This window comes from Osmerus mordax, chromosome 17 (assembly GCF_038355195.1).
Source record: "Osmerus mordax isolate fOsmMor3 chromosome 17, fOsmMor3.pri, whole genome shotgun sequence".
NCBI classification, from domain to species: Eukaryota; Metazoa; Chordata; class Actinopteri; order Osmeriformes; family Osmeridae; genus Osmerus; species Osmerus mordax.
This window is the reverse complement of record NC_090066.1, coordinates 10,347,322-10,373,999: the sequence shown is the minus strand read 5'-3', so window position 1 is coordinate 10,373,999 and position 26,678 is coordinate 10,347,322. Positions and strand designations below refer to the sequence as shown.

The 26,678-nt window shown below is 40.9% G+C and overlaps 3 protein-coding genes across 3 annotated transcripts in view; 1 reads left to right on the top strand and 2 right to left on the bottom strand.

The window, feature by feature from the left end:
• Window positions 1-3,172, bottom strand: part of LOC136959948 (E3 ubiquitin-protein ligase TRIM39-like) — an 88,566-nt gene extending 85,394 nt beyond the window's left edge. Inside the window, exon 1 of the mRNA XM_067254198.1 lies at window positions 3,092-3,172. The gene's annotated coding sequence lies outside the window, so the exon portion shown is untranslated. The remainder of the gene's footprint in view (window positions 1-3,091) is intronic.
• The window catches only part of LOC136959951 (E3 ubiquitin-protein ligase TRIM39-like), a 210,835-nt gene that overhangs the window by 118,106 nt on the left and 66,051 nt on the right, over window positions 1-26,678 (top strand). The gene's annotated exons all lie outside the window — the stretch shown is intronic.
• On the bottom strand, window positions 877-2,788 carry LOC136959957 (E3 ubiquitin-protein ligase TRIM39-like). The gene is given in 2 exon segments (XM_067254209.1): window positions 877-2,722; window positions 2,725-2,788. Coding segments are annotated over 2 exon segments (1,662 nt in total). The 5' UTR covers window positions 2,786-2,788; the 3' UTR covers window positions 877-1,121.

Sequence of the window (26,678 nt, the reverse complement as noted above, 5' to 3'; positions counted from 1 at the left end):
CAGCCAATTATTGACAGTGACATAAATTTTGTGTTTGCAAAGTTTGTTGCTTCAGTTGTGTTGAGTCACATTATTACTCGATTGTTGGGCAGAGTGATCAGATGCATTTTAAATAAAGTTTCATTGGCATCACAAACACCTACATTTCAGTTATTTGAGCCCTGGCATAAAATTACCAGCTAACATAATTCATAAATCATATCATCAGAACATGGGAAAGTGTGAGTGAGTTCTAGTCAAATGAAATCACTTACAATACTTTTGGCCACGACTGTACATTCTCTTGCTTTATGCTATATCTGTGCAATAGCACCAGAGGGAAGTGTTGATTGTACCATATTAATGTATCTTGTGACGTGTGTGTGTGTGTCTGTGTTAGATAAATTAATCTTTATCAAGTAATGCACAGGTTCAGTAAAGTCAAGGAAGAGTTCATGTTGGGGGTGGCCTCTCTCTGCCCACAAGGAATGCTAGACACAGTATAATTTTATACAGAATAAAAGGTTACATCCTCAACTTTTCTGACAGTCTGACAGTGAGCGACAATAATACAGATTTTCAACAGACGACAGGAGAGAACATTTACTTCCGACTTTAAGATTAGAATGACAACAAAAGGAGTCAGGAGTGTCTTATCAAGACTCTCTGATCTTCACTGCATACGTTAAAAGAAAGAGGAAGAAGAGATGAGGAAGAGACAACTCAGATGGAGGTACTGAGAACAAAGACCTGACGTGTCCCCTCTGGTAGACAGAGGAGGACGATCAGTAGATCCAGGATTGACCTTGCTGACCTCTGACCTTATGATGAACCTAGAGTGGAGGACAACACCAGATGTGGGGAACATACACCTATCCAGGTTTAAGAGGTGTGTTATACAAGCAGAAAAAGGGTTGTACAAAGGCAACACTGACGTAATCTAATTATTGATTACAGTAACATATCAGCGATGAACATTCATAAATCTGTCATTCATTCACAATATACACAATTATTTATTTTTTTACATTTCTTTAAGTTTTTTCTTTTCTTTGTTCATTAGTCATAGCATTCATTGTAGAGATACGAAACTCTTGCTTGCAATATTCTTTAAACTCTTGCTTGCAATATTCTTTAAACAATCAGTGGAATGTATTACTTTTTGTATGTACAGACTTTTTGTGTGTGACAGGAGTGATGATCAGAGGGGAAAGGTTTTTACCTCCATCATTCACACAGGGACAGAAATATGGATAGAGTTTCTTAGTGAAGATGCAGCCAGTGAAAGAGTAGATATGAGACCTGGCATCTACATCATAAAAGGAGACCAGACCCTCCTCATAGTCCACAAACACCCCCACCTTCTGGGGCTTCTGTCTCAGGGAGAGAAGTAAAAATGGGGTAGCATTAGCCTCGTACAAATCTCCATTCCTCAGCCATATAGTCCAGTATCCATCCTCAGGACTGAGTCTAATCTTCCTTTTCCTGTTGATGGACTCTCTGACCACACCCAGATCCCACTTAGTCTTCCCCTCAACCTGCACCTCATAGTAGAACCTCCCTGAGGAGAAGCCCTGCTTTCCCAGCACACAGGAACAATGATCAAACCTCTCTGGATTGTCAGGGAGATCCTGCTTTATGTCTCCATCTCTCACTTGTTTCCCATCCTCAGAGAGGATTAGACGTGGATGTGCTGTATCAGGGTCCAGAGTCACATCCACTGCATACTGCTGAATCCTCTTCAGCTTGACTTCAGGCAGCTTCTCCATCTCTTTATTGAGTGTCTCCTCCAGCTGAGACACAGCTCTCCTCACTGCCCCCACACTCAGACCACTGTGGACACTGATCTCAGACCAGTCCTTGGTGTGTGGAGGGGTGCTCAGGGATGGGAAGCTCTGGAGCAGGTGGAGGTGGTCCTCAGTGTGTGAGAGCTGCTTCAGCTCAGTGCTTCTCCTCTTCAGCTCAGTGATCTCCTGCCCCAGATCTTTAATCAACCCTTCAGCCTGTTTCTCTGCTGCTTTCTGCTTCTCCTCAATCACCTCAATGAGCTCAGCCTGGCTTCTCTCAATGGGGCACACCAGAGCAGTGAAGGCCTGAACACTATCTGATATATCTCTCTCTGCATCTCTTTTGAAGGTCTCTACTGAGAGTTTGAGCTCCTGAACCTTCCTAAATCTCTCTTCAATCATCTGCTTCATCTCAACCATTACCTGTGTCAGTTCAAACTTCCTCTGTTCATACGCCTCTTCTAAAGTTATAAAGAAATGGGTTTTGTGATCTGTTCTCATGCACGTGACACAAACACACATTTGATCTTTCCTACAGAAGAGTTCTAACAGTTTGTCATGCTTCTGACACATCCTGTCCTCCAGGTTCTCCACAGGGTCGATCAGCTTGTGTTTCTTCAAGGATGCAACTCTCTGATGAGGCTCCAGGTGAGTCTCACAGTAAGAGGCCAGACACCCCAGACAGGACTTCAGGGCCTTGAGCTTGGTACCTGTACAGATGTCACATGACACTTCAGATTTAGTAGGATGCAGGTCTGGACTGATGGTAGCTTTCAGTGGCTCTGACTTCCTGAACTGAGTAGCCATCTCCGAGACAAAAGTATTGACATAGAGATCTGGTTTCTTCTCAAAAGTCATTTTACACATAGGACATTGACACAGGTCACTGTTGTCCCAGTACTTGGTAATACAGGCCTTGCAGAAGTTGTGTCCACATGAAGTTGTGACAGGATCAACACATCCAGACAGATAGAACACTGGAACTGATCTTCAGACAGGAGACTGCTGCAGGAAGCCATTTCTAGAATAAGACCAGAAGTTAAATTGTGAATCTTGTCAACCTATGAACTCAACAAAACGGTATAAAGGTATATTGAATTGTACTTTAACAAACAGGAATAACCTACAGAAATAATACAATGCATAATTACTACATGAAACATTTCATTCATTTAGCAGGTCCAAAGCGAGGTACAAACAGTAAAAAAAAAAGTGAAAAAACAACAGAATATCAAGGATCAGAAGAGCCTAGTTTTACGGTCTTTCAAACATCAGTCAAGCAACCTTCTGTATTTACTAGTCACATCATAATTGGATGTTTTCACCTGTTGGTACTTATGTTGGGCCGTTTTCTATAATCTTTGTGTATAAAATAACCAAAACACTTAAACTAAAGTAGGACGTTTTTTCCTGAGTTTAGAATCTCTAGTTTCGTTTCAGGGAGATCATAAGAGGCTCCTTCCCTCCCAGTCCTCTGCCCTGAACAAAGTTAACCTTTTCATCACTGCTTATTATCTAGCAGCTGAACAGGAAGGGTTTTATTACTTCAAAGCTACTGAAAAACAAACATTACAGTGGGTCCCTCTAACTTTAAACAAATACTGTTGAATAATTAAGGTCTTTAATAGGGATGGGACGTATGGCACTGACGCATCGATGCATGTGTCGCAAAACCAATACGCACCGTTTCGAAAAAGTGTTTTGGAGCTTGTATCAAATTACGAAACCACGTGACAGATGACGTTCAATGCTTCAAATGTCACGAACTGGTTCGAAGTTTTGCCGCTCTTCTGAACCAGAGCCATAGAAGGAACGAAGCCACCGCTTCTTGGAAAACATGTTGTCGCTCGCATCGCGTCGCTGCAGTGTAAACGCACCGTAAGACAGCGCCAGCCCCCCTCGGTTGGAACATTAACTCTGTTCTAGGGGAGAGAACTCTAAAATAAGTTATATTTATATAATAAGGGTGAAAAAGCCCCGTCCCCCGTTGTCACCAACTAATAACGGAAACTATAACAATAGCAATATACACAGACCTGCAAACTTGTCGCTTTGGGGGGGGGGGGGGGGGGGGGGGGGGGTAGGCTGCCCTTCTTCTTCATGCCACGCAGGGTTAGAATTGCGAAAAATTATTGGATAATTCTTATAATTGACATTCCTCTGGGCCAATCGGAATCTTAGCACTTGCGTCAGAATCTTTAAGCAGAAAATGATACAGTATTGTGGCAGTACGGTAGTATATACTGATCCTGAGACATTCTCAAACATTGTCAATATTCTAAACATTGAGCTAACCCAATGGGGTAAAACACTGCAGCGTGTATACCTTCAAATACTGATGCTCTTTACAACATGCAACCTTGAATGTCTTCTTTGTTACCCAACTTGTCACAGTGTGGGTGCAGGGGTAGGACCCAAACATAGGCAGGATCAGGAACAAAGGTGTTTTATTTTAAACGAGGGACAACACAGAGGTACTCACACCATGATGAGAACGCGACACAGGGAGCAAACAGATATATAGGGCAGGTGATTAGACAATGGACAACAGCTGGGGGATTGAAATGAGAAACAGGAGGTGCAGGGAGCCAGGAGAGACAGAAAAGACCAGGACCGGAAAATACCCAGGGAGACACTGAACACTAGGGCACTCACTCACTCTCTCTCTTGACAAGAACACTGGGGGCACGGCCATGGCCATGACACATCTCCCCCCTCTCTGTAGATCTGAATTCAATAACACTCCTAACCAGTTGGAGAGACACATTCCTGACTCTGCCACCCCCTCTGTACAGTACAGTATGTGCCCTAGCAGCATTTTTCCATGGTGACCAGGACTGATGTGTAGGATTCCTGTTCAGGAGTAACACCTCATGCTGGGTCACTAGAGAGATCCTAGCAGGGGAGGAATAAGAGGCTCCAGGTGAGTCTCTTATTATTGTCACTCTCGGTCTGACCCAACCTCCTACCCTGCAGCCCATAGGGAACACAGTACACCAGCTGGTTCTCAATGGAACTTCTCATTAGGCAGACCCTCGAGGAATTCGCAATGTTGCGATCGCACCAATTCACGCGAATTCAACGATTCCCCGCGAATTCAGCGCGACGTTGCAATTTTAACCAATCACCTCAATTTTCCCGCAACTTTGACCAATCATCGTTGTCTCCCACAACTCTGTCCAGTAGGGGTTAAATCCAGTGTTGCGCCTGAATGCGTTCATTGAACGAAAGTTCATGAACTCTTTGATAATTTTAGTGAACGTGAACTGAACGTACTGTATTACTGCCTGATGAACGATACTTTGAACGCGTTCATTCTGGTGTCTGTGAACTCTTTCACTCTTTTTTATTTAGTTCAATAAGGTGCCAGATTTCTAGACTTCCAAGCGAAAAACACACCGTTAACAGTCCTGTATACAGGGTTGCCCAACCAGTCAATTGCTGCGTGTGCTTTCTTCTACTGTCTATGCCTGGCAAGCGTGAGAGCGCCGAGTTGCGTAGAGGCCGAGAGCGGTATTGAAGACAGATAGAGATTTCAATCTTTTTTGTTAAAAAAAGGGAGATTCCTCCGTTCAATGCATGCTAATGTAAATCCTGGTTGGATAAGGATTAAAAATGGGATATGATGAAAATTTGCATGTTGGTAAGGTTATTTAGGGGACCATTTCTCAATGGTTTTATTCTTTGATGAATGTTTGTTAATTACTTAATTTTCAACCAATAACTCAATTAAAATTACAAAGAGGGAAATTCGCAACTTTTTATCGCAACTTTTACTTGCTCCCGCAATTTCATCGCAACAAACACCTAAAAAACACAGCAACTTTCATCGCAACTTTTTGGAAAAGCTCCGCGAAATCAGGAATTTTAGTCCGCAACTTTCACAAAAAAGGCCCGTGAAATCCTGGGGGGACTGATTAGGCAGCTCCTGGTTGTGTTTCTACTGTATGTGTACAGGAAAGAGTGTGTGTTTGTGTAACTGCAGTCCCTAATGTTAAACCCCAAGTGTCATTTGACTGTTGTTATTTTAAGTACATATATCTGCGGACAGTGGGTATTATTGTGCTGTCTGCAACTCATATACTAAAATGATATGAGACAAGTCTAAACTGTGTAAGTGTATGTGTGTAATATAGCTGCAAGCAGCAATAGCGGATTCCTCCTCAAATAAACACTCATTGCTATGTTTTACAACCGGAGGATTGACCAGAAGACTAGAAACCGTTCTGTCAGAATTTCTTTTTTTTTTTGCCTCTGCCTGGTTACAACCCTTTGTTACCAGCACAACATCTCAGCCAATCGAGACCTGGGGTTTGTTATGTTCAGTAACTGAATATGAAATAAGACGTTTCTCCTATGGCAAGCATTGTCAGATTTTAGTCAAAGCTCAAACAGCTGTAATTGGGTGTGCTCAAGCTTTCGGCGAGAGCACAACCTTTGTTCTCTCACATATATATTTATTTATTATTGGGTGTGCTTTGCCTTCGGCAAGGGCACAACCTTTGTTCTCTCACATATATATTATTATTATTATTTTTATTCTTTTTGCCCCCCTAAAACTCAGTCAATATTTGGCCTACATAGACAACGTAGGTGTCAAAAGTTTCGTCTTGGTAGCGATTGAGTTTCTTCTATTGGAATTTACGTTCCGTTGCATGGTTTAGGCTGAAGTTAAGTTTTTGTGGCGAAAAGTGAAGCTAACGGTGGCTAATTTGCTAGCCACAGTCACTGACGTTACTAACGTCACTACGTCACTAACGTCACGAAAACACGCGTGACTACCTTTGGCAGAACATTCGTTTCGCATCTGTTAACTTGGGGGATAGCTAGGCTAACTATAGCTTTACTGCAAGGCAGCTGCAGAAACGCCACAAGCAAAGAGGCCAGGGTGATAACTATTTACTCATTTTACTTTGTGATATGACACACAATTGTGATGTGTAATGTACAGTATAAGCTGATATTATTAAGGAAGTACATCTACTTTCGGAAACAGTAGTCTACTATTTCACTGAAGTATTAGCATCATGACATTAGCCTGTGTTGCCCGGGCAACACATACTACAGTGGTCTATGATGTAGCGTTATCTGTTTTCAATCGTTAAAATAAACATTCCTCACATATACATTTTCGTTGTAGGATTTATTCTGACATTAATAAACGATTTGTTGGTGAAATTACCATTACCTGTGGTTTCAAACCAGTGTAGCTCACTGCAACGCTGTAGCTTACGCGAGACACACTACAAAAACATCTAGCTACAGTACACAGCTGTTTAGGAAGTCAAACGGCGACAGAAAATGTTCGGCACTCCCCTTACTTAAATCAAAAGTCTATCTAACTACTAACCTGAACTTCATTGCCACAGCCTAAACGTTGTCAATCTGTTCATGAAAATAATTAATTTCAGCCTAAACCGTACAACGGAACGTTAAATCCAATTCAACCAACGCAATCGCTACCAAGACGAACACAGCAGTAGTCTAGTACTGTACCGTAGTAGTACAATTTACCGGGGCAGCTTCTCCACACAGGGCTATATCGCATTTTGCGTTGTTACTGACAATGATCGCTACCAGTGAGCTTTTTATGAATGAGCGATTTTCCACTAAATAAATGTCAAGCTTATTTACGTTTTTGGGGGCATATTTTCAGTTAGCAGATGGTACTGTTTGAATCGCGATTCTATCTTCTGCCGGTAAAGTCGTAGAATAATCTTCAAAGGGGGTTCTTTATTAATGAATGAATGCAATATGAGTAGGCTAAATGCCTGAAAATATCACGAGAAGGGACAACTTAAAAGGACGTTTAAATCATAGAGATTAGGTCCATTTTTACACCGGTCTGCCAAATGTATTCGTTTTGATTCAGCCTGTCAGCTGCCTCTTGCAGGGGAAATGAGAAGATATCATATTTCATTCTACACTTCACTCGTATTTTGAGTTGTAAATGAGCAGCAAAAAAAAGATGCTTTTAAATCTATGTAATCTTTATAAATAATAAGTAGGCCCGATGCATTTTTATATAAAATATACAGACCCCTGTGCAACCGACGCAAGCAAGCACACCCTACAATTTCCCCAGAAATTGTATCCTCTCTAGTTATTATTTATTTTCGCCCCCCTAAAGATCAGTCAATATTTGGACTACATACACAACGGCGGTGTCAAAAGGTTCGTCTTGGTAGCGATTGCGTTGGTTGTATTTTTATTTACGTTCCGTTGCATGGTTTAAGTAGAAATTGCGTTTTTGTGGTGAAAAGTGAAGCTAACGGTGGCTAATTTGCTAGCCACAGTCACTGACGTTGCTAACGTCACTACGTCACTAACGTCACGAAAACACGCGTGACTACCTGTAGCAGAACATTCGTTTCACATCTGTTAACTTGGGGGATAGCTAGGCTAACTATAGCTTTACTGCAAGGCAGCTGCAGGAACGCCACAAGCAAAGAGGCCAGGGTGATAACTATTTACTCATTTTACTTTGTGATGTGAAACACAATTATGAAATGTAATGTACAATATTAGCTGATATTATTAAGGAAGTAGGCCCACATCTACTTTTGGAAACGGTAGTCTACTATTTCACTGAAGCATTAGCATCATGACATTAGCCTCTGTTGCCCGGGCAACACATACTACAGTGGTCTATGATGCATCTGTTTTCAATCTTTAAAATAAACATTCCTCACAAATACATTTTCGTTGTAGGATTTATTATGACATTACATTACAAGTAAACGATTTGTGGGTGAAATTATCATTACCTGTGGTTTCAAACCAGTGTTGCTCACTGCAATGCTGTAGCCTACGCGAGACACTACAAAAACATCTACACAGCTGTAGGAAGTCAAACGGCGACAGAACATGTTCGGCACTCCCCTTACTTAAATCAAAAGTCTATCTAACTACTAACCTGAACTTCATTGCCACAGCCTAAACGTTGTCAATCTGTTCATGAAAATAATTAATTTCAGCCTAAACCGTACAACGGAACGTTAAATCCAATTCAACCAACGCAATCGCTACCAAGACGAACACAGCAGTAGTCTACTAGTACTGTACCGTAGTAGTACAATTTACTGGGGCAGCTTCTCCACACAGGGCTATATCGCATTTTGCATTGTTACTGACAATGATCGCTACCAGTGAGCTTTTTATGAATGAGCGATTTTCCACTAAATAAATGTCAAGCTTATTTACGTTTTGGGGGGCATATTTTCAGTTAGCAGATGGTACTGTTTGAATCGCGATTACATCTTCTACTGCCGGGTAACGTTGTAGAATAATCTTCAAAGGGGGTTCTTTATTAATGAATGAATGCAATGAGTAGGCTACATGCCTGAAAATATCACGAGAAGGGAAAAACTTAAAATGATGTTTAAGTCATAGAGATTAGGTAAATTTTTACACCGGTCTGCCAAATGTATTCGTTTTGATTCAACGATGAGGCTGCCTCTTGCAGGGGAAATGAGAAGACATCTATTTCATTCTACACTTCACTCGTATTTTCAGTTGTAAATGAGCAGCAAAAAAAAAAATGCTTTTAAATCTATTTAATCTTTATAAATAATAAGTATGCATTTTCATATAAAATATACAGAAATCAGTTGTAAAAATGTCATTCAAAAACGGACCCCTGTGCAACCGACGCAAGCAAGCACACCCTACAATTTCCCCAGAAATTGTACCCTCTCTAGTTGGGTGTGCTTTGCCTTCGGCAAGGGCACAACCTTTGTTCTCTCACATATATATTATTTTTATTTCTTTTTGCCCCCCTAAAACTCAGTCAATATTTGGCCTACATACACAATCTAGGTGTCAAAAGTTTCGTCTTGGTAGCCATTGAGTTGCTTCTATTGGGATTTACGTTCCGTTGCATGGTTTAGGCTCAAGTTAAGTTTTTGTGGCGAAAAGTGAAGCTAACGGTGGCTAATTTGCTAGCCACAGTCACTGACGTTACTAACGTCACTACGTCACTAACGTCACGAAAACACGCGTGACTACCTTTGGCAGAACATTCGTTTCGCATCTGTTAACTTGGGGGATAGCTAGGCTAACTATAGCTTTACTGCAAGGCAGCTAATTTGCTAGCCACAGTCACTGACGTTACTAACGTCACTACGTCACGAAAACACGCGTGACTATCTTTGGCAGAACATTCGTTTCGCATCTGTTAACTTGGAGGATAGCTAGGCTAACTATAGCTTTACTGCAAGGCAGCTGCAGAAACGCCACAAGCAAAGAGGCCAGGGTGATAACTATTTACTCATTTTACTTTGTGATATGACACACAATTGTGATGTCTAATGTACAATATAAGCTGATATTATTAAGGAAGTACATCTACTTTCGGAAACAGTAGTCTACTATTTCACTGAAGTATTAGCATCATGACATTAGCCTGTGTTGCCCGGGCAACACATACTATAGTGGTCTATGATGTATATGTTTTCAATCGTTAAAATAAACATTCCTCACATATACATTTTTGTTGTAGGATTTATTATGACATTAGATTACAAGTAAACGATTTGTGGGTGAAATTATCATTACCTGTGGTTTCAATCCAGTGTATCACTGCAACGCTGTAGCCTACGCGAGACACTACAAAAACATCTACACAGCTGTTTAGGAAGTCAAACGGCGACAGAACATGTTCGGCACTCCCCTTACTTAAATCAAAAGTCTATCTAACTACTAATCTGAACTTCATTGCCACAGCCTAAACTTTGTCAATCTGTTCATGAAAATAATTAATTTCAGCCTAAACCGTTAAATCCAATTCAACCAACGCAATCGCTACCACGACGAACACAGCAGTAGTGTACCGTAGTAGTACAATTTACCGGGGCAGCTTCTCCACACAAGGCTATATCGCATTTTGTGTTGTTACTGACAATGATCGCTACCAGCGAGCTTTTTATGAATGAGCGATTTTCCACTAAATAAATGTCAAGCTTATTTACGTTTTTGGGGGCATATTTTCAGTTAGCAGATGGTACTGTTTGAATCGCGATTCCATCTTCTACCTGCCGGTAACGTCTTAGAATAATCTTCAAAGGGGGTTCTTTGTTAATGACTGAATGTAACGAGTAGGCTAAATGCTTGAAAATATCACGAGAAGGGAAAAACTTAAAAGGACGTTTAAGTCATAGAGATTAGGTAAATTTTTACACCGGTCTGCCAAATGTATTCGTTTTGATTCAACGATGAGGCTGCCTCTTGCAGGGGAAATGAGAAGACATCTATTTCATTCTACACTTCACTCGTATTTTCAGTTGTAAATGAGCAGCAAAAAAAATATGCTTTTAAATCTATGTAATCTTTATAAATAATAAGTATGCATTTTTATATAACATATACAGAAATATCAGTTGAAAAAATGGAATTCAAAAACGGACCCTTGTGCAACCGACGCAAGCAAGCACACCCTACAATTTCCCCAGAAATTGTACCCTCTCTAGTTCAGTCATATTTTCACATATCAAGGTGAAACTTTGCACGGTACTTCAGGGGGGTGTCACCTTACATTTACATTTAGTAGACGCTCTTATCCAGAGCGACTTACAGTAAGTACAAGGACATTCTCCCCGAGGCAAGTAGGGTGAAGTGCCTTGCCCAAGGACACAACGTCAGCTGGCACGGCCGGGAATCGAACTGGCAACCTTTGGATTATTAGCCCGATTCCCTCACCGCTCAGCCACCTGACGCCTGACACCTTAAAGCCTATTAGGTTTGAAAAACCATAATTCAAAATGACATTTGATTTAGTGACACAAACATATTGAGGCAATGTGTACTTTTACATACATACACCCCTTTCAGCCATGTTGTATTTGATTCAATTGTCCCAAGTAACGTTTTGAAATGCATCAATTCTATATATCTGTAAAAATCTTTTGTCAATTGGACCTTTGGTTTACGAGAAGAAGAAGAAGAAGAGGAATTTTGAAGGTTTTCCCAAATTATCACTGAACAGGAAAATCCATCATGGCCTTATAGGTCCTTGAGGCAATTTTGTTCCTCATGAAAAATGAGGAATGTACACCAAGTTTCAGAAGAATTGGAGCAATGGGGTTGCAATGCCGTCACTGAAAAGTGGATATTTGTGCGTGGCCTGTGGCGCCCCCTATGGTCTAATGTGGGCCATTCTTTGTGTGGGCATTTCAGGCGGTCTCAGTCCGCTTGTTTGGTCACCCCAAGGTTTGGATGGCACACTTGTTCAAATGAACCACACTAACAAAGCAATTGCACCAGAGTTTGTTTTAATTTAACCACATCTGCAAAGTGTGAACACACCCTAAAAAGAATATTTACACTTTACTGATCCTACTATTTCTTAGCAGTCTCTCAAATACTTTCTGAAACATTTTAGTGTGATGTACAACACTCCTGTAAAAGATTTTCACGTGACCACTACCAGCTCTTCTTGGCCAAAATTCAGTCTCTTTCCCCCCCTTTTTTTTATTGTAGCATTGGCCTGACCAATGATGATTTCTCAGTTAAATGGATCATTGACTGCACATGATTTGATTTATTTATATTTCAACACTAGACTCAAGACTGTCTTTATATTGACACCCAACCTCTCGCATATCAAACTAGAGAGGGTACAATTTCTGGGGAAATTGTAGGGTGTGCTTGCTTGCATCGGTTGCAGATGGGTGATATTACTTATTATTTATGAAGATTGCATAGATTTAAAAGCATAGCCTACATTTGTTGCTGCTCATGTACAATTCAAAATACAAAAAGTGAAGTGTAGCATGTCCCTGTACTTACTGTAAGTCGCTCTGGATATGGGCTGCTGCTAAATCAATGACTAAATGTAAATGTGGAATGAACCTAACCTATATGACTTAAACGTCACCTTAAGTTTTTCCCTTCTACAGTAGTGATATTTTCAAGCATTTAGCCCACTCATAATATTGCATTCATTCATTAAGAACCACCTTTGAAACAAGCTGAACCCCCTTGAAACAAGCTATTCTAAGTAACAACGTTGTCACCGGCAGTATTAGATGGAATCACGATTGAAACAGTACCATCAGCTAACTGAAAATATGCCCCCAAAAACGTAAATAAGCTTATTTACATTTATTTAGAGGGAAATGGCTCATTCAAAAGAAGTTTGCTGGAAGCGATCATTGTCAGTAACAATGCCAAATACGACCATTTGATCTTAGAGAGCCCTGCACGGTGGAGAAGCTGACCTCGGTAAATTGTGCTACGAGCAAGCTACTGTAGCCTAGCTGCTGTTTCTAGCCAAAGTAAGGGGATTGTTTGAATGCGCCGGAAATGAAAAACGTTTCTTTTGACATCAAGTTTAGGCTGTGGCATAGAAGACAGCGACACGCCACACAAGCTTGAGTTTAAATACATTATTTAATGTGACTGTGTGCACTGATTCCCTTTGGCGACAAAAGGCACTTTTTGCCACAAAAACTTAATTTCAATTTAAACCGTGCAATGGAACGTAAATAAAAATACAAGCAACGCAATCGCAGACAACACGAACCTTTTGACACTGGCATTGTCTATGTAGCACAAATATTGAGGGATCCTTAGGGGTGGGAAAATAATACAAATAAATAACTAGAAAGGCATTTCCTGCAGAAAATGCGTTGAAATGCTGAAAGATGAAATAATTTCTTTTTATCTGCTGAAAATACAGAAATGAGAAGAATGAGAAAAATGTGTGAGTCACACAAAAGAGGCAGTGTGGACACTGAACTGCATCGTCTAACAATGCTAAGAGCTGAAATACAATGCGGGAGAAGCTGAAAGCTGAACTGTTACACTGTAGAAGTAGTAGAAGTAGTATATTCGTTTTAGTAGCTGAAATTATAGTGCTCTTAGTCTTTTAATGAGACGAGTTGACTGAATAGCTCTGTCTTGTGACTCCACTAATCAGCTAATACCAATCACCTGTGTAAGAGACTGAGTGGCGTGTCTGTGTGGTTGCCACGGTGATGGTGTAGGTATGATTGCTAACGCGCTGAGGGCGAGAGAATAACAGAAATTTACCTAGAATCCACACCTCAAACAAGTTAACCTAGACGCAAAACTATACGTCCAATCCAAAAAATAAGGATATTTTCCGAGACCCAAGACTTTGCCGAAATACGACTCTACCGGCAGTTTCAAAAACTGCTTTCTCTCAGAAATGTGTCACCAGATTTGCATTGGTCTCTATGGGGCGAGAGTTGGACTTTGTCTCGCTTTTTGTGGGAATCTGAACAAATGTGTACGTCTGTTGGATTCCACAGACAACTGTCTACGACCAGCACAAAATTAGCTATCTATTGATCCAAAAATGAAGCATGAAGAGTGAAAATTGTGGCAATGCTGGCAAACTAGAAATACTTTTCGAAACTGATTTCGAAGCTCCCCTCCACTCTAAGCGTTTCAGTCAGCACTCTAGGCTCTCACATACACACCCATGTCAATCTCAGAAACGGTTTGAAAAACTCATGAAACATAATCAGTGATATTAAAAAAAGTTGAATAGATATCAAAAAGCTGAATAAAAAAATAAATAATTGTCAACATTTTTTTGTTTAAATGGTGGCTGTAGCTGACGGATTGAGGAATAAGAAGGATTTGAAAGTTGAAGAAGTTTAAGAGGATTGAGATGATTTGAACAAAAAACTCCATTGGAAAACCATGTTACAAACATTATGAATATTGATTTATATTAATTCAAGCATAAGAGGTACAAAGCTGAAAAGATATAGCAGTCATAGCCTGAAACTGCTGAATTTTTTGATAGCTGAACGGTTTTAATAGCTGAAGATTTGAAGGCGCTGAAAGGTGTCGCGGAAGAAATAGAAGAAGATTAAGAAGTTGAATACACGATATAGGTAGGCTAGCTAACTAATGCTACTGTAGCTACAGTATGGTAGCTACAGTACCATAATGCTAGCTAGCTAGAGCTAGACTACCTACATCGTGTTCGGTGGGTGGTGTTGAGTTTCGGTGGCGTATGAAATAAAAAACGAATATTGCGGTCACGTTTTAAAAACTAAGGCACTACCTTTACGTTCATAATATAACCTTTAATCCAAAGCATGACATGATGAAGAAAGCCTGATGTGTGTGTTTGGCTAGCTCTAGCTAACATCGAGGCCACGAATTTAGCCTTTCCAGGCCGTTAAAAAGCATGCGTATATTATGTTCTCAAGGTTATTACATTACTATGCCTAAGTTAAATGGAAAATATTTGATTTAATATTATGTGAACTCACCTCCTTTCACTGTAGATCAGTTTAGCCTCCGCTCATAAATCATCAAGTAGAATTGAGGACGTAACGGTTGCTCCCTCAATTCAGAAGATGACGCGGGCACGCGGAAACTATTTTTTGTTCTTGCTCCCAGTCCCACCCAGGTAGCCAGCCGAATCGGACCAATTGCTCACTGAGTCTCGGCACACTCTGCTGTGTTCTAGCATCGGATTGCTTAAAGATCCTGTAAAGTAAATTCCATGTTTTGCTTCTAAGTACATTATATACGTGTGAAATGAGTTCCTGAAAGCATGTGCAAAGCGCTAAAACTTTGTTGCACTGAAATGTGGAGTTGGATAGAAGAACAGTTTCTCTTCCGTTTTCAGATCAGGTTTTAATGGGCGGAGCCAAAAAATGCCCTATCTACGTCATTTCGCCCTATCTACGTCAGATCACTGAATGGCTCCTCCTGCTGTACTGTTATTGTAGCCTACATCAGCTAGCTAGCTAGCTTCAGGATGTCTCCCACCATCCGCAACTGCATCTTCCCTGGATGCAAGAACTCCAGCTGCGCTGCAACGCCATTTAAGTTCCCTATTGATAATGAAAGGAAAAATAGGTGGATAGATTTTGTGAAGAGCCACGCTGATGGAAAGCTTCGGATAAACTCCAACAGCCGCCTCTGCAGTGGATAAGAGAGTCTGCTAAATGACTAAATGCAGTGACCATTTCACAGCGGATAGTTTTAACATGGACCAGAGACAGACGGGGTTCGCGGACACACGGCTTCTCTTGCAGCGCGGAGCCGTACCTAGCATCGCCCTCCCGGCCGTTCCTCCTCCGGTCGCACCTGGACCATCCACCGCTGCCAGCAGTTCATCACTCTGTTCTGTGTGCTTGTTATAATTATACTAGATAACTTTTCCAGAGGTATCTCTGCTATGAGTTAGTGCAAACCGCTAAATTGATATTAGGCTACTCGGTGTAGAATGATGGTATTTTGGTGAAATGGTAGCTAATGTGTTAGAAATAGCCTAGTTGGAGAGCTCACTGTCAGCTGTCTCTGGTGTCCATTTTTACTGTTACAGCTCAGGGGAACATTTCATTTATATGCATCTGTATGTTTCACTCATTGAACAAATAAATTCTAATTCTATATGGTTTTGTTCGGCTTGACATAGCGTCTATTATCTGGGTCGGAGGTAGGCACTAGGCAGCGAGGGGCGGAGCTTCAGCTCCTTCAGGTGACACGCCCCCCCAGTCTCAAGCAGAGAAGATTTTTTCACGATTTCAAAGCCTAATTTAACATACTTTTCGGTGTTATTTTTTTATTAGAATTTGGATGGGTAGTTAATAGCACATTATTCTGTGGTGTGGCGAACTTAAAACTCGTTTTCAGGTCCACTTTACAGGATCTTTAAATTGAGCCGGCTATGGCCCAGAATAGATTTGGCTGTGCGGACATGGTCTGATTTAGGCCGATAATTGGCATATTTTGACCAAATTATGGCGATATCTATACCAGTTTATTTGAGTGTTGGGTGTTGTGGGTTGAACTTTTACTGTTCTTTCAATAAAACAAATTAAGGATAATTTGTGTGTGTATCGTATTCTTAATATGCCAGTCTTTGTAGTTTGTACTAACATTTGTATCATACTTGCACACATGGATGATGAAACAGGCAATTTTGCATTTTTTAACTGAAGGGGTAGTCCCTGTCTCATTCTCACATTCTCGTGTCTTACCTGCCGAAGCTTCAGCTCTCTCAGTGGCACCTCCTCTCTCCCACTGCGGACTTTTTTCACAGCTGAAAGCTGACAACAACAAGGTACATCACTTACTGATCTAATTAGACCTAAACATTTCACTGTGACATTTAAGTAAAAAAACATTTATAATATCGGTCTGGTTAAACAAAAACTACAGAAGATCCATTGTTTCAGATTCTTAATGTATTACTTTGTCTACCTAAAAACGTAATATCTCTGAATTACAACAGGATAAGCTAAGTACACAGACTGAAACTACTGGGAATGTAAATTTAGTGTATTACGCTTATGAACAGAATCAGCATACTTGCACAATGTCCCCCTCCACTGTGAGGAGGCCCTTGCTGTCCTTCACCTTCTGCAGGTTTGTCTTTAAGGACGGGGGACAGAGGAGGGCTCTCGCCTGCTCCATAAGCCCGTCCTTGCAGACAACAGGCGAGCTCCTAAAGAATTTGGTGTCCCTGGTCACTAAAATAAAGTAAGGAGGGGACTCTCCCCGCAAGGAGTGCCCCCTCATGATGTAGCTTTTCCCCTCCGTGATCTTGGAGGAGAACTCCTCAAAGATGGTGATTTTTGTCACCGTCTCCCCGTCCGTGATGGCCACAATTGTATTATTCTTTATGGTTTTAGCCACCGCAGAGCTCTGCCTGAACTCCCAGGCGATGACTCTTGCCTGATCTTTAATTAACAGGACATTGATCTGGAGCTCAGGGGGCCTGTAATACGGGCTGGGTTTGGTGGTGCAGAGGGTCGCTGTCAGTGCCATTCTGTAATTACAATAGAAAAATAATGACTTGACATGTGACTCATGCATTATGTACATGAGTCACATGTCATATATATACATATACCATAGGCTATAACACACATATAAACATATAACATTCTATACTGAGTTTCTATTACAAATTCAGTTTCTAATAGAACCCCCGTTTTATATCTCATTTTTCTGACCATTAACTTTTGTAGAAAGAGTTATGAGTGAATAAATCGAATTTGACAATTAGTATGTCGGCGTAACTGGGAGGCTATTTAAGTTAGTTTGTAAAAAAAATCTTCATCTTCTAACTGGCGTTACCGAACTATAAGGCCCTCGAAAAATCTTAGTAATTATTTTTATGTGAACTGTACTTCAATAGTTAACGAAACACATATAGCGTTAAACAGGTTTTGGCAAGAACTTATTATATAGGTTAGCCCTTTCCTGCCGGATCATTCAAATAGCCTATGGAAAATAAAATTCCCACGGTTCCTGCTTTAATAGGCTTTGCCGTGCGCGAGAGAATGTGTGTAATGGCGAGAGATTTATTTATTTTTATGGCGAGAGATTTATATGATTAGGCCCTATACTAATATGCCGTCATAAAACTTCACATGTGATGAATATTCAGCTTTGGAGTCATACCGGCTAAAAATGGCTTTATCGTCACTGGAAGGGTAAGTTTAAGTGTAGGCTACTAGTAATGCAGTCAGTGTTATAACTTGTATAGCTAAAGCGTTAGCTAGTCTGTAACGTTCGCCAACGGTTAGCTACTAACGTTGGCTAACGTACATTAGATCAGTGCACTTTTCATCACAAAAATGCCATTACATCTTTATTACAGGCAGCATTACAATAGGAGCAACTAGTTAACTCGTAACGACTGACGCTCCACTCTGCTCTCCACTCGGCTCCACTCTCCATTTGTACGACGTAGCAACAGTAACTAAGAGATCATGTGCGTCTGAGTCCGTAACCAGGGCAACAATGACGTCAAATGGCAATGACAGCAACTGTCATTCTGATACTTTACTCTCTAAACGTCTTGGTTGTACAGTAGCTCTAGCTGTCAAAAAGTATCTTCTGTAGAGCTAGACCAGAGCAGTAGCCTTCACCTGTCCAAAAGTAGCCAATTCAGCTGTTTTGTATTTTCTGTATCCTTAAAGGGGCGACACCACTAGTGTGTGGCATTCCTATTTAGTGCTATCGATAACATTGTTACTGTATACAAATTAAGACGATACAACGTCTCAATTTAGCCGACTTCGCCTTCACAGTTGGAGCTACTGTAGTACCAGTACTGGCCAGAAATTAATATACATTAATTTTCGATATCCCTAGCTATTTCACGTTGGATAAACATACAAATAGCTCTACATACATACAGGTACAGTAGAGTTAAAGTTTGTATTAAAATATATTTACCTCAAATTCTGTCCTTCGGGTGTCTAAACTAACTAGCTAACTACACAAAAACACTATTAAAAACCCAATAACAAAGAACTATACTATGAACACTAAAACTTAAGTTAGATATATTTACACAAATTGATTATCAAATGGTATTATATAAAAGGAAGGATGCGGGATCAAAAAGTTTTGCTGTCTCTCTCAACGACGTCTTCACTCAACAACACGGTTCACGAGCGTTGACAGGGACCCAACCAAGTAACCAGGCAGGTCCGCGAGAGATGTCCTGGAATAGGCTAGTATGGAACATTTCGAGAGATGCAGCTGGTGCTTGGATAGGCTGAATCCAGCGCAGATGTTTAGTTTCAGTGATACTACATTACTTTTTTATTGGATTATATTTTACATAAGGACATTCACTTGACAACAAACCATCTATGGCAGTGGTTCCCAACCCTGGTCCTCAGGGCACCCTGCCTGTTATAGATGTTTCCCTGCTCCAACACACCTGATTCAAATGAATGGTCATAAGCAGGCTTCTGCAGAGCTGGATAACGACCCTTCATTCATAAAAAATCAAGAAGGAGCAAACATTTTAATGTATATCAAACTGTCATAATTCAAAATTGGCTGAATATTTGAAAAAGCTGAATCATTTGGGAATAGCTGAATGTCTTGTGAACATTTTAAAGGTTGAATGGTGTCTCTAGCTGAAAGTATGCTGAAGTAGTTACGTTTGAAAGAGGAGGAAGCTTTTTAATGATTTGAAAGTATTTACCATTACTTTTAATGGGAGAATAATTTGCACAAAAACCTTAATGTCTTAAAAAGTATAAAAGTGAGAAATACTAAAAGTCATAGCCAACATCTCATGAAGGAGCTGAACGTTTTGATACAAGAATTGTAGGAATCGGTGAAAGTATGCAGAACTAGTTAAAGGCCAAAAAACGGCGGAAGAACTAAGAAGTTGATATAATAATAATAATAATAATAAAGAGAAACAGGAAAACAATAGTGAGAATCCTTAACAGAATTCTCACAATAATAAAAATAATAATATATATGTGAGAGAACAAAGGTTGTGCCCTTGCCGAAGGCAAAGCTCACCCAATTACACATGTAAACGGAGTAATCCTATTATTGGCATAAACCGACAATTGCTAGTAATCGGGTTTGTCATGGTCAAGTGAACGCACTCAGTGGCGTAGTAGAACAAAACAGTTCCATAAGCAATAGTAGTTAGAAAAGAGATATTAGCAGCATCTGCAGAATTAGTAGGTGCTCTTAGTCTTTTAATGAGACTAGTTGACTGAATAGCTTGTCTTGTGTCTCCACTAATCAGCTAATACTAATCACCTGTGTAAGAGACTGAGTGGCGCATGTCTGTTTGGTTGCCACGGTGATGGTGCAGCTATGATTGCTAACGCGCTGAGGGTAGAGCGAATAACAGAAATGTAGCTAGAATCCACACCTCAAACAAGTTAACCTAGACGCAAAACTATACGTCCAATCCAAAAAAATAAGGATATTTTCCGAGACCCAAGACTTTGCCGAAACCAGAGATATCCTTTATATGTCTGTGCGGCAGAAATACGACTCTACCGGCAGTTTCAAAAACGTCTAACTTCTGCTTTCTCTGAGAAATGTGTCACCAGATTTGCATGGGTCTCTATGGGGCGAGAGTTGGACTTTGTCTCGCTTTCGTGGAGCTCTGAGCAAATGTGTACGTCTGTTGGATTCCACAGACAACTGTCTACGACCAGCACACAATTAGTTATCTATTGATCCAAAAATGAAGCATGAAGAGTGAAAATTGTGGCAATGCTGGCAAACTAGAAATACTTTTTGAAACTGATTTCGAAGCTCCCCTCCACTCTAAAGGCCCTTGCACACTGAGTGCGAAATTTTCGTATGCGTTTTTTCGCAATCGTCAGCCTCAACATTCGGTGGCTCTGAATTGCCAAAAAAACTATCAAAATGCTGGCTATGGATGCGAATACGCAGAAAATCGAACCCGATCCGAACTTTTTTTTGACGGACGAACGTTTCGGAGGCAGTGTGTAAGTGCGATTGACATAACGTGAGGTTGTATTTATTTTTTAACGTGCGAACATTTCGGATACGAATTTCGGACTCAGTGTGCAATGGCCTTAAGTGTTTCAGTCAGCACTCACATACACACCCAGGTAAATCTCAGAAACGGTTTGAAAACTCATGAAACATAATCAGTGATATTAAAAAAAGTTTAATAAATATCAAAAAGCTGAACTAAAAAAAAATGTTTAGGGTTTTGTCAACATTTTTAAGTTTAAATGGTGGTTGTAGCTGAAGCATTGAGGAAGAAGAAGGATTTCAAAGTTGAAGACGTTTAAGAGGATTTGAAAAAAAAAAAGAATGAATATTGATTTATATGAATTCAAGCATAAGAGGTACAAAGCTGAAAAGATATAGCAGTCAGCCTGAAACTGCTGAATTTTTGATAGCTGAACGGTTTTAATAGCTGAAGATTTGAAGGCGCTGAAAGGTGTCGCGGAAGAAATAGAAGAAGAAGAAGATTAAGAAGTTGAATACACGATATAGGTAGTGAAGGATTCTAAATCTATGTGTTTATTCCAATATGTAATGATAGTATTCAATGACACAAATCTGTGTTCTAGAAAGAGTGGTCTGGAGTCGCAGAGGTCCCATAATATCAGCTTTAATGCAGCAGTTGGAAATCAACAAGTACAGAGCTCTGGGGTTGTCTACGTTTCCCTACCCGCAACAGAGTTTGGGCTGGTTCACGAAGTCCAACTGGCTATCTTTCCCTCCCCAGCATATAATATACAGTGCAATTAAAACAGAAAGATGAAAAGAGGGTTGAGCTTGTTCTCTCGTGCATCAGGGAGTTGTTCTTGCCTCCGCGTCCCACCTGCTCGGGTGCCATCTCCACCCAGATTCAAGGTTGTTTCTGAAAATGAAAAGATAGAGACACAAAGAACAGCCTGCTTCCCACACTCAGTGTGAGACCCAATGTTTAAGCCTGAGCACACTTCTAAGTTCATAACTTTAATAAGCACAATGCTTAACTTTAATAAGCACAATATATTCTTTAATCCCTCTTTTGATCTCTGAAAACACCAGAGATCAATCAACATAGCCCGGACCGACCACCGCCTCCTCGTCCTGGTCAGCCAGCCCCAGCAACGGCATTTGGATCCCTTCGTCGGGTTATCCTCAGCCGAGACAATGATCCTGTTACACAGGGACATTCGTAGCAATAGCAAAAGGTTCACTGGCCCTTCTCCACCAACTCCTGCAACGTACAACTGGATTCTGGAGCAGCACAACACATGCTCCAGTGGTACCACGTACTTCCTTTCCCCAGCACCCTTAGGGCGTGCAAGGTTCTCTCGATGACCTTGAATGGTCCTGTCCATAAATGTACAACAGGCTTCCCCGAACATCTGATGATGTATTGGGGCAGGTGGGGCAGGGTCTCCAGGGGAATGGGGCCTTAGAACAGGGGTTAGGTAGTCAGACCCGCCGGTCTGACTCGTCCTGAAGCAGAAAAGAGTTACAGTCCCAGCATCACCTTATCTCCCATGATCAAGCAGTAACATCAAGAACCCATTTAAGGATTTAAAGTGGATATTTTTAAAGTTCAAATAAATCCCTCCTTTCACACCCTTTTAGGGTGTGACAACAAACACAAATTTAAAAATATCCCATTACTGATTACACAATGTTGGCATACAAATCAACAATAATGATGAGACTATGCAGCGTTATGGCCATGTGGTGAGGATACACTGGACACAGTGGGAAAACCCTAATGATGATATAGGGGAAAACCCACCGTCACTCCACAGAGTGGACATTCGACATCCATGTCTCCACGGCAGACCTGGACATACTCACAGGCCCCCTTCACCACATACATACAACTTCAGCCAAGCTTTTAGAATTGTAATAAAATAAACTAAATTCGAAACAAATAGAAAAACCAGAAATTAGACAGGATATTTTAAAGTTTTCATAAGATCCCTCCTTTCATTGATAACTTTAATCAATACCCAATCTCCTCGTTTGACTCCTCCACTCTTTGGTTTACTGCTTCACCTGGAACAGAATTTAGCAGAAGACATCTCTTTTCTAGTTAGCATTTTTTATAAAATTGGTTAACCATTTGATTCGCCTCTTCATCATGCTATGTGAAAGGTTTAAATTGTGGTATTACATATGATCTCCAATAAATCAATTCAAATGGTGTTATGCATTTGGTATAGGACTGGGAAATATTTCAATTCACTGTAAACATATCTATATAATTAGCAGGCAGTATTGACCCTTCAGTTTTCTTATTGTTGAGCAAACACATGAAACAGCATCTAATAAGACAGTATCATCATTTGATAGTCAACTCCTATTAGTCATGCCTAGAAATTACAATCTGTTTCTTTGTTCCCTTCTTTAGAAAATCAACTGTTAGTCTAATTTCTTTCACTTCAAAAAACCTTTTCTGTCTTTTAAAACAGTTAAGTTTAAGACCAATATTGTTTTAGATTCTCTATTTTACCAAATCACACCTCTTTTTATCAAAGATATGATAAAAGCAATTTTCATTATGCCAAACCAGAATCCGTATTCTTCTTAAATGAAATATAAACCAAATAATGTTCTTAATGTAGCTATTAACCAAACATTTTTCCGAACTATATTTTCTATAAAGGTCAGATAGGTAGAACTTCATGACTCGTTTTGCTGCAGTTCAAAACGAGCCAATTAGCTCAAACCATCATAACCACAATTTATCAGACTTGATGAGTCTTCCCAAATTATTTCAGAACTGAATGTTATAATAACCCTCTTCATAATACAACATTATCACAGCCTAACTGTTTATCCCAAACAGTATGCCAGGCTCTGATAAAACTCTCAAATAAAACTTAAAACCAAATTACAATTAAACTCCAAATAAAAGTACATTTAGTTATTTTCTCCTTCTCATTTTTAACCAAATTATATCTAATACCTTTATCAAAACTCTTAAAAACCCTAGATTTTACTATTTTGACTTAAAATGTTATCCCATATACCTTCAAAGTATATTCGTAGTTTCCTCTTCAAAACATCAGTGTTTAAACCAATCATCTCTTCACATCCACAAAACGTTCTTGTTTTATTTCATAACCTTCCATGATCCTCTCTAAAACAATCCTTTATGTAACTTTCCAATTGCTTCCTCATAATTTTTCACATACATTTCCTCAAACCATTCTTTGACCAACACAGCTGTTTAGCGTTTACCGTCTATTCACTTAATTTTGTTCTAGTATAACTCTTCCAATTGTATTCGAACCAATTTATAAACCAGGGGTATACCCTCTGGGATCACCTTTGTAAGATCTGAACTTAACTGCTCTTTTAGCCCCCACCTTTCTCCAACTCTCCTCGGGATTTCTTTAACTTCTTGGTCAAAGGAAAAAACACACCACACTCCTCTCTATTTTTATTAAACTCAATCTGACTCCACACAAATAGACAGTGTTCAGGGATTCTAACCCTTGGAGAGGACTCTAACCTCCCTCTGGACAAAGACAACGAGTTTAGGGACTCTAACCCCTGGAGAGGACTCTAACCTCCCCTTGGACAAAGACAACGAGTTTAGGGACTCTAACCCCTGGAGAGGACTCTAACCTCCCCTTGGACAAGACAACGAGTTTAGGGACTCTAACCCCTGGAGAGGACTCTAACCTCCCCTTGGACAAGGACAACGAGTTTAGGGACTCTAACCCCTGGAGAGGACTCTAACCTCCCCTTGGACAAGGACAACGAATTTAGGGACTCTAACCCCTGGAGAGGACTCTAACCTCCCCTTGGACAAGACAACGAGTTTAGGGACTCTAACCCCTTCAGAGGACTCTAACCTCCCCTTGGACAAGACAACGAATTTAGGGACTCTAACCCCTGGAGAGGACTCTAACCTCCCCTTGGACAAGACAACGAGTTTAGGGACTCTAACCCCTGGAGAGGACTCTAACCTCCCCTTGGACAAGACAACGAGTTTAGGGACTCTAACCCCTGGAGAGGACTCTAACCTCCCCTTGGACAAAGACAACGAGTTTAGGGACTCTAACCCCTGGAGAGGACTCTAACCTCCCCTTGGACAAAGACAACGAGTTTAGGGACTCTAACCCCTGGAGAGGACTCTAACCTCCCCTTGGACAAGACAACGAGTTTAGGGACTCTAACCCCTGGAGAGGACTCTAACCTCCCCTTGGACAAAGACAACGAGTTTAGGGACTCTAACCCCTGGAGAGGACTCTAACCTCCCCTTGGACAAAGACAACGAGTTTAGGGACTCTAACCCCTGGAGAGGACTCTAACCTCCCCTTGGACAAGGACAACGAGTTTAGGGACTCTAACCCCTGGAGAGGACTCTAACCTCCCCTTGGACAAGACAACGAATTTAGGGACTCTAACCCCTGGAGAGGACTCTAACCTCCCCTTGGACAAGACAACGAATTTAGGGACTCTAACCTCCCCTTGGACAAGGACAAATCACAAAAACGGTTGATTTCCCACCACTGTTGGTTTGACTAGGTACGATGAAACATAGTAATCGTCTAAATTTGGTTCTCAGTTCCGAATAGCAGTACTTTGAATTAACAGGTGTCTGCTTACCTTTTTTTATGTTGAGGCCTCTGACGATTACGTCTGTCTCCTCGCACCGGTGTATGGGTCTCTCCCCCGATCCGTCGGTCGGGCCGGAACCCTCTGGACTCCCTCTTTTCAGCGTCGGGGTCACCAGTTGAAGGATTCATAAATCTGTGTCTATTCCAATAAGTAATGATGGTATTCTATGACACAAATCTGTGTTCTAGAAAGAGTGGTCTGGAGTCGCAGAGGTCCGATAATATCAGCTTTAATGCAGCAGTTGGAAATCAACAAGTACAGAGCTCTGGGGTTGTCTACGTTTCCCTACCCGCAACAGAGTTTGGGCTGGTTCACGAAGTCCAACTGGCTATCTTTCCCTGCCCCAGCATATAATATACAGTGCAATTAAAACAGAAAGATGAAAAGAGGGTTGAGCTTGTTCTCTCGTGCATCAGGGAGTTGTTCTTGCCTCCGCGTCCCACCTGCTCGGGTGCCATCTCCACCCAGATTCAAGGTTGTTTCTGAAAATGAAAAGATAGAGACACAAAGAACAGCCTGCTTCCCACACTCAGTGTGAGACCCAATGTTTAAGCCTGGGCACACTTCTAAGTTCATAACTTTAATAAGCACAATACATAACTTTAATAAGCACAATATATTCTTGTGCTTATTAAACCTAACTCTAACCTCTCCCTGGAGAGGTTAGAGTCCTCTCCAGGGGTTAGAGTCCCTAAATTCGTTGTCTTGTCCAAGGGGAGGTTAGAGTCCTTTCCAGGGGTTAGAGTCCCTAAATTCGTTGTCTTGTCCAAGGGGAGGTTAGAGTCCTCTCCAGGGGTTAGAGTCCCTAAATTCGTTGTCTTGTCCAAGGGGAGGTTAGAGTCCTCTCCAGGGGTTAGAGTCCCTAAATTCGTTGTCTTGTCCAAGGGGAGGTTAGAGTCCTCTCCAGGGGTTAGAGTCCCTAAACTCGTTGTCCTTGTCCAAGGGGAGGTTAGAGTCCTCTCCAGGGGTTAGAGTCCCTAAACTCGTTGTCTTTGTCCAAGGGGAGGTTAGAGTCCTCTCCAGGGGTTAGAGTCCCTAAACTCGTTGTCTTGTCCAAGGGGAGGTTAG